The following is a 24106-nucleotide window of genomic DNA, read 5'->3' on the forward strand; positions in this document are numbered from 1 at the left end:
CCGTACTGGATTTATAAACTGGGATGTTGAAAACAGAGTTTTATTCCACCCACAACCATTTGCAGTCCTTTTATCATGTTGCATCACTTGGGTATTTGCTGAGGATTTTTCTAAAGACTCTAATGCTGGAAATATCTACCCCACCCTCCACCGCTTGCTTGTCCTTCAAGAATGCTCTCACTCATTCTTCAAAGCGTAGTTCAAACAGCCCCTCCTCGACAAGGTCTTCCCTCTCCTTCAAGCCCAAGTTAAATACAACCTCCTCTGAGCTCCCACAGAACAAACAGAACGAGCAGCTGCCATTGTGAACAGTTTATATTATTTGTCAATTATACCTCACTAAAGCTGGAAAGACATAAATAAAAAGAAAAAAACATGATTATCTAAAGGTATATTTTTCTTTCCCAACTATTAAAAAAGAAAATTTACAAAGCATTTTTCATTCATGTTTTTATTCATGTGTAGTATGGTTTCATATTTTCTTTTCCTATTAAGAATGCGGGAAAGTGTGGGCCGGGCACAGTGGCTCACGCCTATAATCCCAGCACTTTGGGTGGCCAAGGCGGGCGAATTACAAGGTCAACAGATCGAGACCATCCTGGCCAACATGGTGAAACCCCATCTCTACTAAAAACACAAAAATTAGCCAGGTGTGGTGGCAGATGCCTGTAGTCCCAGCTAGTCGGGAGGCTGAGGCAGGAGAATCTCTTGAACCCGGGAGGTAGTGGTTGCAGTGAGCAAAGATCGCACCACTGCACTCCTGCCTGGCGACAAAGCAAGACTCCGTCTTAAAAAGAATGCAGGAAATGTGTTATTTATTTGCATCCCTCATAGCAGCAACCACTGTGTTTCTTCATTGTAGTAGGTGTTTGGTGTTAACTTGTTAGATGGAAAAGACATGAATATTTCTACTGAATGGAATATTTTCTGAAGGAATATAAGATGGTGGCTCAAATGACTCATGTATGTAACTAGAAGTCTTCTCATCCTGCTTCTCTTGAGTTACTGGCTTTGAGGAATGAATACAGCTACTCTCTGGGGAGATCTGATCACTAAGTACAGATTGTTGGTCAGATAACTTATCACTTCAACACTCCAATATATACTTTCTCTCCTCACAGTATGTTGCCATGTCTCATCATTTCCCAGAAAAGCCAAAGGTCTTCTCCCTGAGACCTCAGTCCTTGCAACCAGACCAGCAGACAGTGGGCAATCCCTCTGATGGGCGGCACTTCAGGATGTGCATGCTTCCAACAGCTGTGTCAGAAAGGACACTCACCCGGAAGGTTTAACAACATGGAGGGCTGGACACTCAGTCTGTATGGAGTTATCTCTGGGCCACTGCTAAGTTTCCAGCCATAGGAGGAAAAGTCTTAATATATCCCTTAGGGTCCCTCTCTCATAAAGGCTACTACTACTAGACCATGAAAATAATTCATGTTTTAAGGTAGAGGGGTTGAAAGAAAATGAAAGTATAGCTATTAATCTCGTGCATGTTTTCCCAGAAAAACAGTCCTGACTAGACCAAAGAGCCAGCTTCATACTGTGAAGTCATGATAAGGTGAGTGGTTAAAGGGCATGGGCTATGCAATAAAATATCAGACAGAGCCCTAATTGTGCTACACATCGCACACAAGGTCCAAAGGTGAGAGGTCTGTTCTGCTTTTAAGATGAATGTTGTTAGCGTCATTCAGTTCACCACTAATGGGTTACATGACAGCAAGGTAAAGATTTATTAGCTACTCATAAAACATAAATATTTTTGCACATACCTCATCCTGTAATATATTTGTATATCATTTTTATATGAGCTTCTCATGCGTACCCTTCTATATCTGCACTTACAACCAGCAAACACATGATGCATTGGAGCAAGTATGTAAATCATGAGAGGAAATTCCAAGAGTAGAATTTTGATGAATCACATCCAGTTATTTATTGTATTCATGTTTTTTCTTAAACAAAATATATGGCTACAAACATATTTGATGTACAATATAATACTGAAAATATGACATGCACATAGACACAGAAAAGGCATGTAAAGGTGGCTAAAGGATCCTAATTCTATTGTCTAAGGGAATTTTCAGAAACAATGTAAATCAAGTGATGGTATATAATCAAATCATAAGCCCATATGAAGGAGAAGAAAACGACTTAAGACATTTCTTTTATATATTGAAGCTGCAAAAGGAAGAAGTGAAACAAGATTTCTTCCTTTTTTTTGGTTAGGATATTAGAGGGCCCTCATGTGGTTACCATTGGTCCCTGCAAACCGGTAAAGTAGAGCAGTTTTTAGTAATTCTTAGTTCAGCCCTTTTTCTCCAGGCACATAAAGTATATAAATCAACTCTCTCAAAAATATCCTAATTTTAAAGAATACTAGTGAGGATTCCATAATCCTGTATCCCTGGATGAATATTTTAATGTAATATAGAAAACTTTACTTAAGAAATTCTATCATCTCACACCAGTTAGAATGGCAATCATTAAAAAGCCAGGAAACAACAGGTGCTGGAGAGGATGTGAAGAAATAGGAACGCTTTGACACTGTTGGTGGGACTGTAAACTAGTTCAACCATTGTGGAAGACAGTGTGGCGATTCCTCAGGGATCTAGAACTAGAAATACCACTTGACCCAGCCATCCCATTACTGGGTATATACCCAAAGGAATATAAATCATGCTGCTATAAAGACACATGCACATGTATGTTTATTGCAGCACTATTCACAATAGCAAAGACTTGGAACCAATCCAAATGTCCAACAATGATAGACTGGATTAAGAAAATGTGGCACATATACACCAGGAAATACTATGCAGCCATAAAATAATGATGAGTTCATGTCCTTTGTAGGGACATGGATGAAACTGGAAACCATCATTCTCAGCAAACTATCACAAGGACAAAAAACCAAACACCGCATGTTCTCACTCATAGGTGGGAATTGAAGAGTGAGAACTCTTGGACACAGGAAGGGGAACATCACACACTGGGGCCTGTTATGAGGTGGGGGAGGGGGGAGGGATAGCATTAGGATATATACCTAATGCTAAATGACGAGTTAATGGGTGCAGCACACCAACATGGCACATGGATACATATGTAACAAACCTGCACGTTGTGCACGTGTACCCTAGAACTTAAAGTATAATAAAATATATATATATATATATATAAAGAAACTCTATATTTAACCAAGTTACATTCATTTCTTCCTGTGAGGCTGAAAATGGGTGTGTAAATGGGCTTATCATCTTCCTGTCTTAAACATTTTAGTACATTATCAACACCCTCTCATCTTCCTCTGAGTCAAAAAATTTTAAATTTCTTCAGTTTTGCTTCATATATCCTACCTTTTTAAATTTGTGATTTAGGCTGTATGTATTTCCAGAGAAGCCCTGTCAACATTCGAAAGCTTTTCAGCCTCTAAATCAAACTCAAAAAAAATAAAAAAAACAAAAGAAAAAATGCTTTAAAAAAAACAATCAAATTCCTCAAACCATCACATACTAGAAGCTTCTATCAACCAACAAGTCAGTCCCCAAAATGCACGACTCACCTCACCCGCACTGTGGCTGCGTTGCCTTGTCAGGTGTTGCCGATGAACCAGCGCACTTGTGGGTCTACTGCTCTGAAGTGGGAGCCGGGGATCAATGAAAGTGGTGGTGCGGGAGTTGTGGTCCACAAAGAACGCCTAGGATACAATACACTGAGTCAAATACACGCCGCTCACATGTCTTAGCTGACTTATAACATCAGACGGCCAGGAAAAGACTCACTTCTGAGTCACAGTCTTAGCTCTATTTTCTCATAATTTTCAATCTTTGGGGAAATTTCTCCTTACCCACACAGGACAGATCAGATTAGAGAAAGCCAAGCTTAGATGCGATCCAGATCGAAAAGAGCAGGAAGGAACATTATGCCTGGTTTTAGGAAATACTCTACGAGGTAGTCACCAAAGATATGATCCGAGAAGGAAGCCAGAAGAATGGACATTTGGGCTTCTCTTAACTGATAGTCTTTGAGCTCTTACTGTCATATGCGGTTATTATAAAGTTCTTACCACCTTGAAACTTTTTTTTAAATTTTTTTTTTGAGACAGAATCTCGCTCCATCACCCAGGCGTGATCTCAGCTCACTGCAAGCTCCACCTCCCAGGTTCACGCCATTCTCCTGCCTCAGCCTCCCGAGTAGCTGGGGACTACAGGCACCCAGTAGAGACGGGGTTTCACTGTGTTAGCCAGGATGGTCTTGATCTCCTGACCTTGTGATCTGCCTGCCTCAGCCTCCCAAAGTGCTGGGATTACAGGCGTGAGCCACCGCACCTGGCCGAAACTTTTAAACATGACTGACTTCTCTTCTTTTTACCTTCTCTATACAGTAAGCCACCAAATCCTTCTCATTTTCTCACTGTAGTGTCCTCTATTTGTCCCCTCCCAGCCTGAACACCACCCCATTATTTTGGGACTGGTGGCTTCTCAGCTGCTCCACATCTCTATCACTGTAGTCATTTAACTGGCCCGTTACTATAAGAATATTCTTTCTAAACACTTCAATTACATCACCACCCCAATCCAAAGCTTCTCATGGCTATCTATTGTCCACAGAAAAGACAACCCCACTCTTTGGTCAGTTTTTCATTACTCTTTAACAGTCTGCCTACATGCCTTTCCAGTTTAGTCGCCCATTACACACCCATACAAACTCATCACATACCGTCTAGAACTTTGGGTAAGTCACTTAAGTTCTCTGAGCTATATATTTCTTATGAAAACATGTCTCCTTCATTCCTAACATTTCTCCCCCATAATGTGTTAGGAGAGTGGAAGCCATGTCTGTCATGATCATGGCAGAATCTCTGGTAACATGAAATCATGAATGAGCATAAACCATGTACCTCAGCATTGCAGTAAGATGGAATACAATGCAGCAAAGCATTTTTTGGTCTGTTTGTTTAATTCTAAAACCATACAAGTGCTATCTATCATTATCCTTAGGGGCCCAATGTTGTAAATTTTCAAAGTAAAATTGACTCAAGGTAATAATGAAACCCATTATCTTAAGTACAATTAGAAATTGTAAGTTTTCCATGATCAGATAGTTAATTAGGTCATCAAAGATGAAAGAGGCTATTAGGAGAGCCAGGAGACTCAGTACCTATAAACCAAGTGTCAAGGCACAAGATGTATGACAAATAACAGGCAAAAAAGAACTGACCTTTCAAACCGATGGAGCTCAGTTAACAAAGTACCTTAACACCTAGAGATGAAGGTATCTAGGCAAATGCCAGAGGCAGATAGTATATTTATGTCTATTTAGAAACTATTTTCCCATTATGGAACAGAATGTTTCATATGGAACTCTGTACATCATCAAGAAATGGGGCAGGTCCCATATAGAAAACATTTTTACATCTTTATAAAGAAATAACTTTAAGCAATGGATGTACCAGAAAACAAAGCAGAAAAATGGACAGAACAGGAATCTTTCCCAGTCCTTTCTCTTACTACCCAATTCTGGGTGCAAAAAAATAAAGGTTTTGTGTGAGATTTTGTCATCAGCCTCACATCCTGGGTAATGTTTCCTCCTTACTAACCTTGGGCGAAACATCCTTCTTCTCAGGTCTTGTAAAAAGTACTCCAGTGATAAAACCTGTGTGGACTTGCATTGACAGGTTCTGACCCCAAACGTCACATTGGTCCCATTTGGTTTCTGCTTCTAATACAATTGTCCACTATTTCTGCCACTATTCAAAATGTCATAAAATAGCAATTAAATTATTTTGCACCAATGGATGTGGCTAATACTTATTTTTAAATAATACATATTAGAACCAAACCCATATCCTCTGTATGTAAATGGAGAGTAACAAGCTTTTATTACTAACACAATCCTATTAACCATCTTGTTTAAGGGAAAAATACAAACAGCATAAATTAGAATGGCCTATTTACCTAATTTCTTAGGAATGTTTTGAAGGGATGGGTGGTCATTAACGGTACAATGATGCACTTGTAATTATAAAGACAAATGGGTGTCTACATGTAGGTCAACTATGATTTGTATGTAGTGTCATAGCCTAATGTGATGTTAACAGGCTTGTCTAAAATCCATTCTCAAAAGAACTATACTGCAAAAGCCTTGGGAGTAGTGACTGTATCTTAGTCACTCTGTTATCCCCGATAGCTTTTAGGGCTGTGCCTGGGAGAAAGAGGGTGCTCAGATAAAAACAAATTGCCAAAAACTTGAATTTCCAACCAAAATACAAGGAGACAACTAACAATTAACTAACCAAGTGCTAAAAAGCATGTTCCTGGGCCAGGTGCGATGGCTCACACCTGTAATCCCAGCACTTTGGAAGGCTGAGGTAGGCGGATCGCTTGAGCTCAGAAGTTCAAGGCCAGCCTGGGCAACATGGCAAAACCCTGTCTCTACAAAATATTCAAAAATTATCCGGGCATGCAGTGGCAGACACCTGTAGTCCCAGCTACTTGGGAGGCTGAAGTGAGAGGATCATTTGAGCCTGGGAGGTGGTGATTGCAGTGAGCCAAGATTGTGCCACTGCCCACTGCGCTCCAGCCTGGGTAGGTGACAGAGTCAGACCCCGTCTCAAAAAAAAAAAAAAAAAAAAAAGCGTGTTCTTTTACCGAAATACTTAAGATTGGGGAAAAAAACAATGAGGGAAGCTAAAGACCCTAAAACCACAAACAGAAGATTTTAAAAATCCCATTGTAAATGTACCAGGTTAAAAACTGAGAAGTGGGAGGCAACATAATGATTAAATGCTTCGAATCTGGAAAAAGACAAGCCTGGTTCTGAGCTCTAGTTTGCTACTTACTAGCAATGTCACCTTGGGCAAACTAGTTAAAATTTTTAAACCTCAGTTTCTTTTCCTGTTAAATGGGGATCATAACTACATTAAAGGAAGGTTAACTGAGATAGTTCATACGAATTTTTGAGCATGCTGCCTGTGACACCTCAAATATGAGGTCCTATTATTTTCACAAATAATAGTTTTCTTTTCTGAAACGGTTTCCTAAGGATCACAATGTTTCTTGCTAAAGACCACATACAGGCTCAAAAGAAGGAGGACCAGTGAAAACTATGTTTGTTACCTGCCTCCTTGTAAGTATGTGTGGCCAAGACTAAGTTCTGACCAGTAAGATGTAAAACATGGTACTTCTGGGAAATCTCCTGATGAGGGACAGGTGATCCTTCATTCTGTCCTTCACCTATCCTACCCTCTGAAACACAAATTTAATAGTGGAGCTCCAGTAGCCATACTGAACCATGGGGATTGTTGAGGAAAAGAGTCAAACTCTGTAAAATATTTGAAGAAATTTAGTCTGAGCCAAGCATGAGTGGCCAATGGCTTGTGACACAGCCCTCAAGAGATCTTGAGAATGTCTACCCAAGGTAGACTTGGTTTTATACATTTTAGAGAGGGCTAAGGCACCAAAAACACATGCAAGATATATGTTAGTTCAGTCTGGAAAGGGGAGACGACTGGAAGTAGGGGTGGGGGCAGTTCTAGGTCATAGGGAGATTCAAAGATTTTCTGTTTGGCAGTTGGTTATTATCTAAAGATCTGGAATCAATAGAAAGGAATGTCTGGGTTATGATAACAGTTGTGGAGACCAAGGTTTTATCATGCAGATGAAGCCTCCAGGTAGCAGGCTTCAGAGAGAATAGACTGTAAATATTTCTTATCAGACTCAAAGGCTCTGTTCTATCAGTCTTAAGGTCTGTGTGTTGGTGTTAACGCTGGTTAGCTGCAAGGCATATCCAACCCCCCACCTTCCATCATGGCCTGAACTAGCTTTTTTAGGTTAACTTTGGAATGTCCTTGGCTGAGAGGAGGGGTCCATTCAGATGGTTGAGGGGCTTAGAATTTTATTTTTGGTTTACAAAATGAAGGATGGCTGAGCAAAAAGTTGGAAGGGGCGGCTGGGCACGGTGGCTCACACCTGTAATCCCATCACTTTAGGAGGCCAAGGTGGGCGGATCATGAGGTCAGGAGAGCGAGACCATTCTGGCTAACATGATGAAACCTCGTCTCTACTAAAAATATACAAAAAATTAGCTGGTCATGGTGGCGGGCACCTGTAGTCCCAGCTACTTGGGAGGCTGAGGTAGGAGAATGGTGTGAACCTGGGAGGCAGAGGTTGCAGTCAGCAGAGATCGCACCACTGCACTCCAGCCTGGGTGACAGAGCGAGACTCCATCTCAAAAAAAAAAAAAAAAGTTGGAAGGAGCTGGGGGCTCTTGCAACATGATGAACTCCCTGTCAATCCTAGACTGCCTACCTCTCAACTTCTTTATGTGAGAGAATACACTTTTTTTTTTTTTGAGATGGAGTCTTGCTCTGTTGCCCAGGCTGGAGTACAGTGGCGCAATCTTGGCTCCCTGCAACCTCTGCCTCCCAGGTTCAAGTGACTCTCCTGCCTCAGCCTCCCAAGTAGCTGGAATTACAGGCACGCACCCCCACACTACCACACCTAATTTTTTGTATTTTTAGTAGAGACGGGCTTTCACCATGTTGGCCAGGCTGGTGTTGAACTCCTGACCTCAGGTGATCCACCTGCTTTGGCCTCTCAAAAAGTGTCGGAATTACAGGCATAAGCCACCGTGCCTGGTGAGAATACAGTCTTGTATGTTAAAATGTATATGGGTTTTCCACCACAATACAGTCAAATCAAATCCCAGTGGAAACAGTGAAGTTTCCACACTGCAGAGGAAAGACAGTCTCTCTAAAAGTAAAACCAGAAACCACCATTATATGTAGGGATCTTCCCTATTTGGTGAATAATGACATATCTATCATTCACCTTTAATACAGCTAGAATACAATTCCCAATTTAAATGAAATGTACAGTTGGAACTTATCAAGCTGGGATTTGAACCCATGTTTCTGTCTGACCCCAAGGCCCAATGAGCAATATCTTTTTCCCCACCTCTCTTCTTTTCATACATCATCTCCTTTTTTCCACTCTGCTTTCTGCCTACCATCTTTTCCTTTTTATGTTCTTCCCACTCCCCTCACACCTTATATCATACTTTATTTTAGGAAAACATTTCAGTATGTACTCAATGAGGCTGACAGTAACAGCCACTCACAGTGCTTGGCCTCACCAGTTTCAACACTGCAAAGTTTCAAGTGGAAAGACTGCTACTGATCCCAGACAGCATGCTCTACATACCGCGCCCAATTCTCATCACTAATCTGTTGGAAGGATGGCCATGGGTGGAGAATAGGTCCTATTTGTATCCCACAAGGGGCTCTATTTCAGAGTCAAATGGAATGTGTATATTGTTTACACATGCTTTTTACATCTGCCAAATACTTAGGGGAAAAGTCTCGATTAAGACCTCCATCAAAGCCACACAGCTAGGGCAGTGACTGAATATAGCACTTCTAAGGCGCAATCCCTTGGTGTGAGTTTTGGCTCCACTCTGGGCCCACTGTGTGACCTTGGACAGGTTTCCTCAGTGCTTTGCTTTATTCACATAAAGGAAATTACTCAGGTCACAGCTGAATTGTGAAAAATAGATTCTACTTTAAAACGAAGAGAAGAGCATGCAAAGTCCAAGCATGCCATTTCTGTTTGTGACACACATATCAATTATGTCAGGAAAATGGATCATTTTCCCACAGCAATGAAGCTGACCTAGTAAATTTGGATCACTTTATGTCACAATTTTTGAATAGCCTGCAATTATTTATGAAAGTATCTACCACGTATTAATAAATACTGTCTAGAGTACAGTATGTCGAGAATGCAGACATGAAAAAAGAAATTGTATGGAAAAACAGATCCTTTTCACATTGGCTACTAGCAAAGCAAATTTTGAACAATATTGATTCCCTAATGCTAAGTTTCATTAAGGAAATTCACTCAAGCTTTACAGTGCTGGGCCAACTAACAACTCAAAAGCTGAAAGGAATGCAAATACACAAACTTGAATCTCATTTTTGAAAACATCTACCCTTTCACTGCTTCGGGGCATAGTCAGAGTCAGGAAGTATGGGCTAGTTGGAGCCAAGTGGTATTTTAGTGAAGCCAAACAAAATACATTTCTTTCTTTACACAATTCTTTCTTTCTTTTTTCTTTTTTTTTTTTTTTAAAAAAAAACTTCTATTATTTTAAGAAAAGAAAAAGCCACCACTATTTATGAAGAAATACCAACCTCAGGCTCAACAAATCTAAGTTAAAGAAGTTTGAAATTGTTTCCAGTTACTATTTTGCCACTAAGGAATACATAGTAAAAGGCTATATAAACAAAATAAAACAAAAAGTGCTTGTAACTATGCTACAGAAAGACAGAACATCCGATCTTCCATTTTTCTTTCTATAAAGAGTTATGGAAACAGTGAAAGGACAATAATTGATAAGCCAGAAGCACTATGTATTGTATCTGTTATAAATTCTGGTGTCTTAGCTTACACAGTCTTAGGAGTGCTCAAAAAAAGGCTCGTTGTAATCTACTTTCATTTTTTAAAGATTGTATTTACTTACCCATTCTCTTCCTTCCAAATTATAACTCTCCTCTCAGCTCCTGGCTCCTTTCCCCAAGATTCCCTCAGTTATAAGGAATAAACATGCTATTATTTTCTCTACTTTATGTCTTAGAAAGACTCTGTCACAAATAGTGGAGATGAAAAGGGCTGAATGATACAGTTTAACCTCAGTAAAAAAATCGTCATGCTAACTTGGTTCTTTTGAAGGAATCAGTAGTCCCAATTATTTCATGACATCTGTATCAGTCACAAAAAAGGTTATAGAAAAGTATTACGTTTAACTGCTATGACTGTAGCTCTAAAGGTGCTAGGAGAGGAAACAGGGATTTGTGGTACTTGGGCCAGAGTCCTGAAAACAGCCAGTTAGTAGATGTGGACAAGTACAATATAAGTACAACACTTTGATGTAAAATGTTAGCTAAGGGAGTGGTATTTTATATGTTGGGAGTGACAGTATTTAGGCGTTCAACCTGTAAGAGGGGAGCCAGTGTTATGTTGGAGATGGCTTGTACCAGCTCGTGAGAGCAGACTGTAATTTTAAGGAATTCTGTGAGCAGGTTGATGTGATGCTGACAGCATGTAATTGACCATGTTGGGGGAATTTACACCATCAAAACTGGTAAGTGCTACAAATCAGCCCTCCTCCCCACCTGCCACAGACAGCTGATTGTCCAACATTTCCCAACTTATAGCTGTGGAAGACTGGGAATAAAATTATCCAAATTACCACATTTTAGGTGGAGTAGAAGGGCATTAACATGAAATGTTGAAATCATATACTCATACATATATATTTTTTAAGACGGAGGTCATAAATATATATATATATATTTAAATCCATGCAGGTCATAAAGACAACTGTTAAAAAAGAAAAGGCAAAGTCCATCTCTATACTTAGGCAATTCCTTCAAGATTCCATGAGTCTACTGTTTTACTCAGAAATCTATTCATAAAACTGATCTCTGCTCTATTTTCTCATTCAAAAAGAGACATAACCCCAAGACAGTTTATTTTTGCCATTTGCCTTCTATGTATACTTATGCATTAATTTTTTCTAACATATTTTTACCTTTTAAAATAGACCTTAAAAACCATGTGCTATCTATCATTTTATAGTTTAATTCCATCAACAGCTAGATTGCTGCATAACTTAAGGTAATTAAACCAGATACCCACCACAAGAGGTATTAGTTGTTTCCAAGCAATTAAAAATGTGTCACAAAAGTAACAAATGTGGTGGTCAAGTAGACAACATATTTTTCAAAATGTAGCATTTATCTTGCTAAGAGACTTTTGAAATTATAATAAGTTGTGGCCTCCAAATATTAAGTTGCACTTTACTCACTGAGATAAATAGGACTTCACCCAGTAAATAGTTGCCATCAGTTTCATGCAAGATTGAAACCAGGGTCTGGGTCATTACTGAAACAACTGTAGCCACACAGGCTATTAGGGTCTGGTAAAATGAGAATTCTCAAATAGGCTCAGCCTGTGGTACTTTCTACCCTACAAATATTTGCTCTGTTCTAAAATCTGTCCTCATAACCATAACTGCTATGTGCTGTGGTTCTCAAAGATGAGTATTTGGACCATTCTAATACTTAAACTCCTAATCTGACACCCAAAGTCAAAACCTCTAGAGTTACAAAGCTTGGACATAGAAATGGAAGCCAATTTAGCTGGGAGATATTGTAACACATGATTTCTGCAGGGAAAAACACAACAAACTATGGGAAAGATATTTCACTTTAAATAAGAAGATGGTTCCCATTGTACATTTTTATTTTTTAAAATCTCATGACATTTATGATATGTCACTTATAAAGTTCAAAGTTTCTTTGCATCTTGATTTAGGGCCAAAGAAAATAATCTGGGGAAAAAATCCTGGGTTAATATTGTTTGCGAGTCTAAAGCAAAGAGGCAGGGGGAAATAGTCCGTATTTAACATCTTAAAGGAACTTTTTAAAAAAGAGACTTTTTTTCTAAAAATTAAATCAAATAAGCCCATTATGTAAACTTGAGAAATAATAACTTTCACGATTTTGTTTTCTCATTATCCAAGTCATCTTGTAGCATTCTCTCAGTTTGACTCTCTGTAGTACAGCATCCACTGATTTCATGTAATTCATATGTGTCTCTTGAAATTCACTCATTATTTCTTCACAGGAACCAGAAATACCCACCTGGTGCTTTCCTGTCTCTATGCCTTTCCTTTGGGTGTTTTCCCCACCCCATTCCTATTTTTTCTCTCCTCCAAAATCTCTTTTAACCAAACTTCAACCCATCATTTAAGGCTCACCTCAAATACTGCTGTTACTATGAAAACTTTCCAGGTATCTCATGCCATAAATAAGTCATTCTACAGTGGACCCTTGCATAGCACATACCAGTGCTAAGGCACACATCCTTTTTTATTTACCATTTTTTAAATTATACTTTAAGTTTTAGGGTACATGTGCACAACATGCAGGTTTGTTACATATGTATACAGGCACACATTCTTTTATAATTCAAAGAAGAGGCATTTAGGGTAAAATAGCAATGTCTAGGAAAGGGATGGTTAGTGGCTTTACACAGGAAGTACATGATTTTGTGCCAATGTGTGGATCTGCTTTCAGTTCCAGTTCTAAGTTACTTGGCTTTCAAGGATGTTTCTAAAACCCTAGTTTCATGATCATGCCTGATGGAGAATACAACCACCAGAGTAGAGGTCCACTGATACAGCAAGAGAACAAAACCACTCAGACACCACAGTATCAGAGCACCCATCATAGAGAAACAGAGAACATTCCATGTCATTATACAGGTGTAAGGCAGGAGCAAACAGCCCAGGCCAGACTACCCTGCAGTGATCAAAACAACACGGACAGCAAAGAACTGTAACACCAAAAAGAAACCCTGCTGTGAAAATGCCATTCTCTCAGACCACCATGGTTAAGGGAGACCAGCAGTTCCTTAAGAGGAGGAATAGGATGCTGACATGAATCCTACAGTATATCCCTTATAAGTCATCATGTATTTCCTATAAGAGTAAGGATTCATCAGTTAACAAATCTGTATTATTTTCATGAAATGCCAAACTGATGAAACTTTTTAGTTACTATTCTATATAGATCCCTACTTCTACCTCTAAATTTCAGTAAATTATGAATGATAATAATACCTAACTTATAAATTATCAGGAGGCTCCCACAGCATCCTGCCAAACCTTTGCCATCTTCATTATAATTGCTGATGCTATCCCTTCACCCTCCTTACTGGTGAGAGGCAGGAGAGGAGCACAGACTCTGGAGCTGGACTGCCTGGGTTCAAATCCAATTCCACCACTTACTAATTGACCTTGGTCAATTCACGTAATCATGCTTTGCCTCAGTTTCCTCTTCTATATAATGTGGATAAAAATAGCACCCATCTCCAGGCTGCTGTGAGCCCTAAATGAACTAGTGTCTGGCCCAGGGGCAATGCTACATGCTCCAGAATACTACATTAAGTGGTAAATTTTTATCATTGTAAGCACAATGGTACACACCTCCGAAGTGTTGCTGAATGACTAAATAAGTGAAAACACGAAAGGAAGATGTTACACTAGAGAAGAGGAGATGGAGGTAAATTTCAGCCTGAGAACATTTCTGTTAAGAACCATTTCCTTTCATGCAGATGAGGATATGGACATCCTGTTTCATATCAACTCTAGAAATCAGTCATCACTGTGGGAAAATAACTTCATAATAGTTAATAGCTTTGATGTTGCATTACACGAAAAATGTTTTCTCCCTTCAAATGTTCTAGAAGCACAGCAACTCATTTTTAAAAGGGGCTAGCCAGGCAGGGTGGCACGTGCCTATAGTTCCAGCTACTTGGGAGGCTGAAGTGGGAGGACTGCTTGAGCCCAGGAGTTCTGGACTACAGTGTGCTATGCCAATCAGGTGTCCACACTAAGTTCCCCATCAATATGGTGACCTCCTAGGAGTTGGAGATCACCAGGTTGCCTAAGGTGGGAGGAACCAGCCCAGGTTAGAAATGGCACAGGTTGAAACTCCCATGCTGATCAGTAGTGGGACCACGTCTGTGAATAGCCACTGTACTCCAGCCTGGGCAACATAGCAAGATCCTGTCTCTTAAAATAAATATTATTAAATTCAATTAAAAGGGGCTAAAATTCCAAGGTTGACAGAAAACCTATTAGCTACCTATTCATAAGACAGGAGACAGGACTCCTAACATGCAGCCCAAAGCAGAGTAGCCAAATAGAGACCGAGCACCAGCTTCCCTGAATGTTCCTTTAAGTTATTTTAATCTACTGGAAGCTGGTCACTTGGAAAGAAACTTACATGGGAGAATCACACGGAGATAAACCTGCTTTAGTTAAGGTGTCCAGCTTAGCTAAAAATCTTATTAAGTTCTTAATGCACGACAGAGAGAGATCAGGCTAAAGTGATAAGCTTTTGGGTCTGCCTGCTAATCTGTCTTGTCCACAAGGCAGGGGTCCTTCAAATCTTTCACCCCAAACAGGATTCTAATGTAAAAGCCAGCAGCAGATTATGAGGTCAGCTCTCTACCAGCTTACACTCAGGGTTCTATACAATGCCAACTTCAAGTTGTAACACCCAGATTGGTAAAAACATCCCTAGAGAACAGGATGTTTTGGATAGTCATGTTATGAACATGGTTGAGATAATGTTTACTCCTGTTTAACCACCAAAACTTTTATAAAAGCTATGAGACAGAACTTGTTCTTAAGAATACATTACAACTCTTCTTCAATAGTATCCTATATGTAATTGAAACTGTTTTCAAGGTTCAGGGGTTAGTAAAAGAACCTCTCTCCTAAAGTGTGTCTGGCAAGTTATGACTGGCAAGAAGGGACCAACCCCTGCCTTAACAAGTTAAATCTCAACACAGAGCAGAAACAGATGAAGCACTATCCATTATCTTAACTTGGGTTTTCCCTGGACCTCTGATTCTCTAATGAACATAGCTCCTCATTCATGATTCCAGGTAAAATCTTGTTAGAGCTGAAAACAGATGAATTCTTGGTGGGGTACTACTCTTTTATACCCCGGTATAATACTACCAGTATTTTTCAAAGTCCTTACTTGGACCACCTATGCCCTTCCATCCAATGGAACATTTACAGACATTGGGCTCTCAGGCTGTTGAACCAAATGTAGTACCAGCAAAGCCATATCTTCCCCTGGTGTCCCTGCTTCCAGCTTAGTGTTCTGAAAAGGCTTCTCTGTCATGCCCATCTGACTCTAATTCAGTGTCATTTTACTTGTGGTCCAGGGACAAAATCACAAGCCCAATTCTCTTTCATCTCTCCTAAACTTCATGCTTGCCACTTCTAATCTTCTCTTGGCTGGGAATTAGAGGTTTATTAAAAACATTTGCAGAAATAAAGTCAGTAGTTTCAATGAGAGTTTGAGGGCTCCTCCCATGCATTAAAATACATGCATTTTGTAACAACCATTTTGACTGCTCATAGGTTCTCAGGTAATATTGCTGGAAGCTGAGTTCAGGATAAGTAAGAGGCTATTGTGGTAAAGTTCCCTCTGCTAGAGGGAACTTTGGGGGGTAAATGGCATTTACTGAGTACTTTACGTGTTCCATTTGCCTTGACCGTTGATATACTTTACTCCTTAACTTCTTTCAGGTATCTGCTCACCTATGGCCTTATCTGTGACACCTTCCCCAACCACCCTATATGAAATAACATTCTCCATTCCTGTCTTTTACTAGATCTCATTTGTTGTGTTATTTTTAATCATAGCATTAATCAGCTCTTGGCATACGAAGAATAGTATGTTTATTTATTTGTCTATTGCCTGTCTCTGAGACATGAATGCTGCATTCATGAGAATGGCAGTTCTACAAAGTAGTTGGCTTACCTATTTTGCTTAGGTGCTCAATAAATATTTGTCGAACAAACACTCCAAGGGTTGTTAAATACTTTAAATATCATGTCATTTTAATTTTCCCTACGCTTCAAGTCACATATTCCCAGACTTTTTATAGACAGAGAAACTGAGGTTGGTTACTCAATACTTGCAGAGCATAATGTCATGGTTAAAAGTACGTTCCTGGAACCAGCCTGGCTGGCCTACAGAGTGGCTCAGCCACTGCCTGTCTCTGTGATGTCAGGCAAGTCACTGAACCATTCTGGACATGGAGCTGCTTATCTGTAAATGGCAATAATAATAGTACTGCTTTATCAAAGTTGTGGTGAGGACCTTAAGAGCTTAAACAGTTCATGGTTCACAGTAGGTACTACATAAGAGTTAAATAAAAATTAAATCTTAGCTGAGGGTCACCTTATAACAAGCACTAACTTTCTCATTCTGATTTCGTACTCATAGAACGACTTCCTGATTGTAACCAGGCTTTCTGGTTCATCCACCTACAGAGGAAGTACAGATGTAGCTATTCTGGCCTGTGTTGCACAGTTACATATTTCTTGTCATAAATTAATCAATCAGTGAGTTTTGGTTAATGTGCTAACAAGATCACAGTTCTGAACCAGTACGACTGAAGCCCAAGCCCAGACAGTGTTACAAAGACACACCTCACGCAGTTGCTTGCTTAGTGACCTCCTAGCCACCTTCTCCAAACAATACCACAACTTTTTATTCAAATATCTACAACACAAGCTGTATCACTAGGGAGAAGGAAGCCACTGCCTGAAAACCCTTTTCTCTAATCAGCAGAGCATGGAGAGAGATGACAGGTATGAGAGTTTCCAGGGAGAAGCGAATGCTTTGCCAGTCTCACAGCCCTCCCTGCGCTCCCTCCATGACTTCAGAATGGCACAGTCACTGTTTGTGGTCACAAACAACCTGCTGTCCAGGTTTCACTTGAACAGAAGGTGGAATGTTTCACCTCACAAAGAGCCTTGGCCCTCACTTGAAGGGTAGGGCCAAGTGTGGAAGCCACAAGCAGCCCACAGGCATTTGGCACTCCCTGAGGCATCTCCCTCGTGTTACCTTGCCCTGGTGATCATGTTTCATTTCCCATCCCCGCGGCAGCTCTAGCTGTTTGTTCGCGAACATGTTGAGGAATCCCACAAGGTCCCGGTTATGCTGGTAGCGTTCAAAGTGGTGGGTGTCCCTCCGGACTTTGGTGATCATGTGCTTCAAACACGTGTTGTTTGTAAACATGCGGTAGGCACTCTAAAGAAAAGAATGGAGAACCAATGTTAACCCACTTGTGACATGCAGAAGCACCAGAAATACTACACATGGGTATGGCTAATCTTTCAATAAGTAATGAAATGCATATATAGGCTTCAACAGAACTCTAGACCCATGTATGGAAACAGCAGACAGAGCAAAATATCTTGAACAAAATGAAACATAAAGACTACAGAAGGTAAGGCAGTCTCCACAGCTGGTGTCTAGTTCTCTTTTTTAAATTTTTATTTGTATTTGAAGTTCTGGGGTACATGTGCAAGATGAGCAGGTTTGTTAAATAGGTAAACGTGTGCCACGGTGGTTTGCTGTACCTGTCGACCCATCACCCAAGTATTAAGCCCAGCACGCATTAGCTATTTTTCCCTAATGCTCTCCCTCCCCCAGTCCCACTCCCCAACAGGCCCTAGTGTGTGTTGTTCCCCTCTCTGTGTCCATGTGTTCTCATTGTTCAGCTCTCACTTATAAGTGAGAACATGTGGTGTTTGGTTTTCTGTTCCTGTGTTAATTTGCTGAGGATAGTGGCTTCCAGTTCCATCCACATTCCTGCAAAGGACATTATCTCATTCCTTTTCGTGGCTGCATAGCATTCCATGGTGTATATATGCTACATTTTCTTTAGCCAGTCTGTCATTGATGGATATTTGGGTTAATTCCATGTCTTTGCTATTGTGAATGATGCTGCAATGAACATATATGTGCAGGTATCTTTGTAACAGAATGATTTATATTCCTTTGGGTAAATACCCAGTAATGGGATTGCTGGGTCAAATGGTATTTCTGGTTCTAGATCTTTGAGGAATTGCCACACTGTCTTCCACAATGGTTGAACTAATTTACTAAAGAACATACATGTTGTGGAGTCTCACTGCACATGGGCCATTAAATCCTGAAGCTGGTTTTAGGAAAGAAACATACAGTCAAAATTATACTACACTGGAGATGAATATGCCGCCTTACAGAGAGCCCTGACATAGCCAGTTTCTCCCCCAGTATTGGACTAGGTTATTGGCTCTCTGAGTGAGTGCCAGATGACACAACCAGTATACACTTAAGGGCCAGGTTGCATGGAAAAATGCTTGCCATACATTTCTATACTAGAAGGACATGCAATGGAATGAGCTGCTCTCACTGACCATCACACTTAACTCAGATTACAACAGACTGAGGTTTTAGAATCACACCCTTCATAGAGGCATATAAGCTTGGTGAATGGAATAGCAGGCTGAGGTGCCTGGGCTGTACATCTCATTCTTTTTTCTTTTTTTCTCTTTTTCCCTGTGTATATTTGGTTGGATGTATATGAATGAAATGCGAGTTTAAAAAAACTCCACTATACCACCACACAGAAAAGTGACTGTTTTGTCCAAAACCTTACAGTTTTCATTTCTATGATATTTAAAGATTCCACAAACTGATTATAAGTCATGATTGTCCACATATGAGTCAGACAATAAATATTTATTGCATAACACCATGCACAAAACAGCAGAAGAGGAATAACTGTATGACAGCTGTTTCCTTGAATCATCAGAGGGAATATGATATTCATGAAACTGACCAGGCCGTGAATGATCATCCTGGAACTCTATTCTTCTCAGACTGATTCAAAAGGCTTTGGATTCCTTTTATCTTTAGTGTCTCAGGGACACTAGACTAAGTTTGGACGTCTTCCAGCTTTATGGGTTCTGTTATCTATTTTTGTCTAAATTGTATGGGTTCTGTTATCTATTTTAGTCTAAACTTTATGGGTTGTTATCTATTTTAGTCTAAGACAGCCCAAGGCAAACCCCAAGGACTCTAGAGTCTCTGGAAATGATTTCATTTTAATAAACATTTATTGTCTTTGCTGTACCCAGTACTGTGTTCGTTATTAGGGATCAAAGAGGAATGAGTATGAAGACAGTCAACATTGCTCCAGTCTTCCTAGGACCCCTCAAGATGTGTCATGTCCAGGTCAAAGCATTTATTGCTGATGTGAGTCCCTCTAGAGCTTTCTTCCCTTTGACACAGCAAGTGGCAATGTTTGAACAGGGATGCTCCCCAGCCTGGCTCCCTGGGTCCCTGAGTGACCACAGGGACCCTGATAACCTGACTTGGAATGAGAAGTAATCCTTTGTTAGCTGAAGCCACTGAGATTTGTTGGTCATTATTATTGAAGTATAACCTAAATTATTCGGATTGATTTACTGTCATTAAATACTTGTTCCCTGTAAAAAACAAATTAAAGGAAAGAAGAAAGGAAGTGAGGAGGAAGGGAAGAAGAAAGAAGACCACAATGAACCATGCTTGAACCTTAGCTCCTCAGTACACTTGAGTATAAAATGCTTTCGAGTCATATTTCAACCGACAGTCTAAATGAGAGGAGGTTTTGATGGCTGTGAGCAGTTGTGTGGTTCAGAGCAGAGAGTACTGTCAATGCAGGCAGGCCTATGCATGGGCTCTGGGCAATTAGAGAGCATGAGAGGATAGGAAAGTGACACCATGAAAGCAGAGAAGGAAATAACAGAAGTTGGGCAGTGTCAGAAAAAACCTAACTTCAGCTAAGTAACAGTTTTGGCTCTATTGGCTGACTCTGCTTTGAGTTTTAAATACAATCAGCAAGGCAACTGTTTTCTGCATTTGGCTCAGTGTTGCTGACAGATTTTCACATAAGTCATTGCAAGTTAGAGTCCTGAGACCACACTGGTTTGTGCAGGGATCATAATGAGCTTTCAGGTCTTACTACCTAAGAGTAAAACAAATATTAAGTCTCTTCAGGGACAAATTATTTGGGGGATAATTCTGTCGGATAAATCATTACATTACCCGTCGTTCTAAATAGGTATACCTCTTTGTCGCCTTCACTGCTCCCTCTTCTCACTAAAATAAGTAAATAGGCCACATTCTGATTTCTTATCTAGAGCACCAGAAATGCTCCTCACTTTGTTAAAAAAGAACTTCATTAGGGCAAGAAGCAGTGGGAATTAAGTTAAGAAACTCATCCCAGCCTCGGACTTGAAGTAATTCCCTGGGGCTGAATAGCTCTTTAAGCATAGAAATCTTAAGGCTGGTCTTATAATTAATTACGTCATTTCATCTTCCTTCTCTCTACTCAATGAAACATGTAGTATGGTGCCAAACACATCTGATCTTTGCAAAGAGCATCTACCAAAGTAATTCAATGCAGGAGATGTCTCTCAGTAACTAGTAAACAATCTTTAGATCCACAGCCTTTTCAAGTCTGAATAGTAAGTACATGACTGTTAGGGTCTATACAAAACACTGAAGCCAAACAGGAACATACTTCTAGACTGCTATGTTTCTATAAAAAAAAAAACTATGTTTGAGTAAGTGCATATATATGTTTATGCAAAAACTGTGTGTCTATAGATATGTATATATAGTTTATGTGTGTGTGTGTGTATATATATGTAATTTATATATCTATAGTTTGGGAAGGATATTTATACTCCACTTCATATAGAACTACAGTGCAGATTCTAGTCTCAGCTCTGTCACTCATAGAGACAAAGAAAACTACTTAATCTCTGTCTCAATTTGCTTAACTGTAATATGGGATAATAATAACTCCCTTGCTTTCTCCATAGGCATGTGAGATTCAAATCCAGTGGGACAAAGGATGGTAAAGTAATTTGAAAAGGTCAAAATCACTTTAAGAATACAGGCTATAAGTAAAAATATATAGGGGATTATATCTATCATACCTGTGTTATAACAGATAAAGAGAGTGGCAAAATTGTTCACCACTTTCAGTTTGAAGATCTTGGGCCAGCATCCTACGTTCTATGAACTGAACAAGGGTCTCCTAAGCTTCATTAATCACGTGCTAAGCCCTGTGCTAAACCCTGAGGATACAGAGATGAGCAAGGCCTGATCATTCAAAAGGATGAAGAAGGAGAATTATAGGGGGAGGTGGAAGGAAGAGATTCACCAGAGGCAGAAAGAGTTGGAAAAACAAAGGCCACGACAGTGGTGAAAATACTGAAACACACTGACAGAACGAGCAGAGGTAAGAATGGGAGCAGTCCAAAGAGCCAAAAACACTAAACAGATAGGATTAGGTTGACAGAGTTTAGTCTTCATGGAAGCTGATATTGACAAAGCTGTGGGTTAAGAGAAAATAGGCATCTTTATTCTCCTGGGGTTTAGTGGTTCTAAGTAGGTAAGGATCCTTTTCTATGTTTGTTTGTTTGCTTGCTTATCTTACAGAAAAAGATGCAGTAAATGAATCTGATATTTACCTGAAACAAAAGTAGATTAGAGAAGAGCCCATGATACCTATTTCATAACATAGTCTCATGATAATGAACAGAATTCACCTGGGAAGCCACTGCACGTGGACTCGAGTAGTTAAGAGGAATTGGTAATTGTTAATAGCAGACAAAGTGCCTTAAATGATCTCTAAAGGAAACAACACTTTGTTTTCCTTTGACATAATTTAAATATTCTTTTTAGTTATTCCTTCTCAATTCCAAAAATCCCTGTTCCAACCTCCCTCCTGGTTGTTTCTCATCGTCCTGGCAAGAAATAAGCACTTGATGGTTGAGTGAATGATCAACTGAATTTCTTGAGTGGAGTTTTGTTAAATAACACTCCTTAGAACTTAAATGTGTTTTTGTTTGGTTACATGTTTGTTTGAGGTTGTAGAAGTAAATGTCATTGCCATTTGGCAGCAGAATAAGAAAATTACATGCAAATACTTAGTTCTTATCAACCACAATGCAAATAATAATCAATCCCCTCTCCTTTTTTTGCAGGTTTTCCTTAGTGTTATGATGACCAAATGTCTTAGATTACCTGGCCCAGTCCTAATTTCACCTAATTCTGCTGTTTTCAAAACATAGTTAAGTACATTACTGACAAATAAAGTCTTTCTTTATATTTCAGAAAGGTTTCATCAAGAATAGGCATTCTGAATTCAGGTTTGGAAAAGCACGTCACCGAATCTATAGCAAACATCTCTCATATTCACAAGAGAGCAGATTTGAGCACTTGTATACATTATTCACTAAACAAAATTTAATATATACAAAATCAAGAAATGTTTGCATAATATGTATGCAGCGATATCAAAATAGTCCTGTTTTATACAGTCTGTCTTCATAATATTTTTAATTTTACAAGATTTACATTGTTTTCATCTAGCTAGAGTAAAAAGGAAGGGAATTTTAACATTAACAAAACTAACTACAAATGAACAATTCATCTATTTTGCAATAGCAGGAATTCCCAAGTTTCAAGAATATACTTATGGATTTTGGAACAGTATTTTTCTTCATTAAGTACTAAGAAACTTAAACGCTAGAATTAATGTATTTTTAGAGCTCATTAAAAGCCACAGTAGTAATTATTTGGCATGTATGTTGGAAAATTATTCAGTTGAATATAATGAAATACATTTATGTATGACATTAATTAGACAAATATAGGCACATCAGCTATAAAAGACATGGTACTAATAACTAAATCTTGAATTAGCAAGAGAAATCGTTTGTCAGGACAATTTTGAAAGAAATCTGATCACAACCATTAGAGGGCAGTAGAATAATTCCTAAAGCAACCACAACGCAAAAAAAGAAAAAGAAAAAACCCACAAAATTTTCTTTCTCAAGTTTTACTTTAGTGTTATGACAACCATATATCTATTTAACACCTTTCTTTCCAGTAAGGATTATTAGGTATTACAACTACACGTAATCTATTTTTCTTTCTTTTTAATTTATTATTTTTTTTCTTATACTTTAAGTTCTAGGGTACATGTGCACAACATGCATGTTTGTTACACATATATACATGTGCCATGTTGGTTTGCTGCACCCATTAATTCGTCATTTACATTAGGTATATCTCCTAATGCTATCCCTCCCCCCTCCCCCAACCCCATGACAGGCCCCGGTGTGTGATGTTCCCCTTCCTGTGTCCAAGTGTTCTCATTGTTCAATTCCCACCTATTTTTCATTACTTTCTTTCAACATAAACTGATACCTTCGAGTCATAAAAAATAGTTAGGAAAATTATTAAATACACTCCTTTTGCACATTGAACATTTTCAATAATACGAACAGGGAAGTAACTGAAAGAGGTATAGATCATAAACAATTCTAGCAAAAAACTCTAGACAATAAATCTTAAAATACAGAAATCAAATAAAAGTTTATTTTGTAACATTTTCTGTTAATCTAGGAAAAAAGAAAACATTCCAGCAAGTAATGCACGTTAGAAAAAATTGTCTGAGTTATCTCCATTAATTCATATCTTGAGACTTCTAGCAAGACAAATCCAGCTACTTCAATATTTGTCATATATAAGTCAGGAAAATCATACTTCCTAAACCCACAGAATTTAAGCCTTACAGAAATGTATAAATGCACAGCATGGATCATCTTTTTAGCT

The 24106-nt window shown here is 39.2% G+C and overlaps 1 protein-coding gene across 2 annotated transcripts in view; it reads right to left on the reverse strand.

The window, feature by feature from the left end:
- HECW2 (HECT, C2 and WW domain containing E3 ubiquitin protein ligase 2) overlaps positions 1-24106 on the reverse strand; it is a 402132-nt gene that overhangs the window by 76076 nt on the left and 301950 nt on the right. For both annotated transcript variants that reach the window (XM_030804281.1, XM_030804280.1), the window contains exons 14-15: positions 17507-17692; positions 3566-3700 (exon numbers count right to left, since the gene is read on the reverse strand). In XM_030804281.1, coding sequence (XP_030660141.1) covers positions 3566-3700; positions 17507-17692 — 321 coding nt within the window. The remainder of the gene's footprint in view (positions 1-3565; positions 3701-17506; positions 17693-24106) is intronic.

The sequence above is a fragment of the Nomascus leucogenys genome, chromosome 22a (genome assembly GCF_006542625.1).
Source record: "Nomascus leucogenys isolate Asia chromosome 22a, Asia_NLE_v1, whole genome shotgun sequence".
Taxonomy (NCBI): Eukaryota; Metazoa; Chordata; class Mammalia; order Primates; family Hylobatidae; genus Nomascus; species Nomascus leucogenys.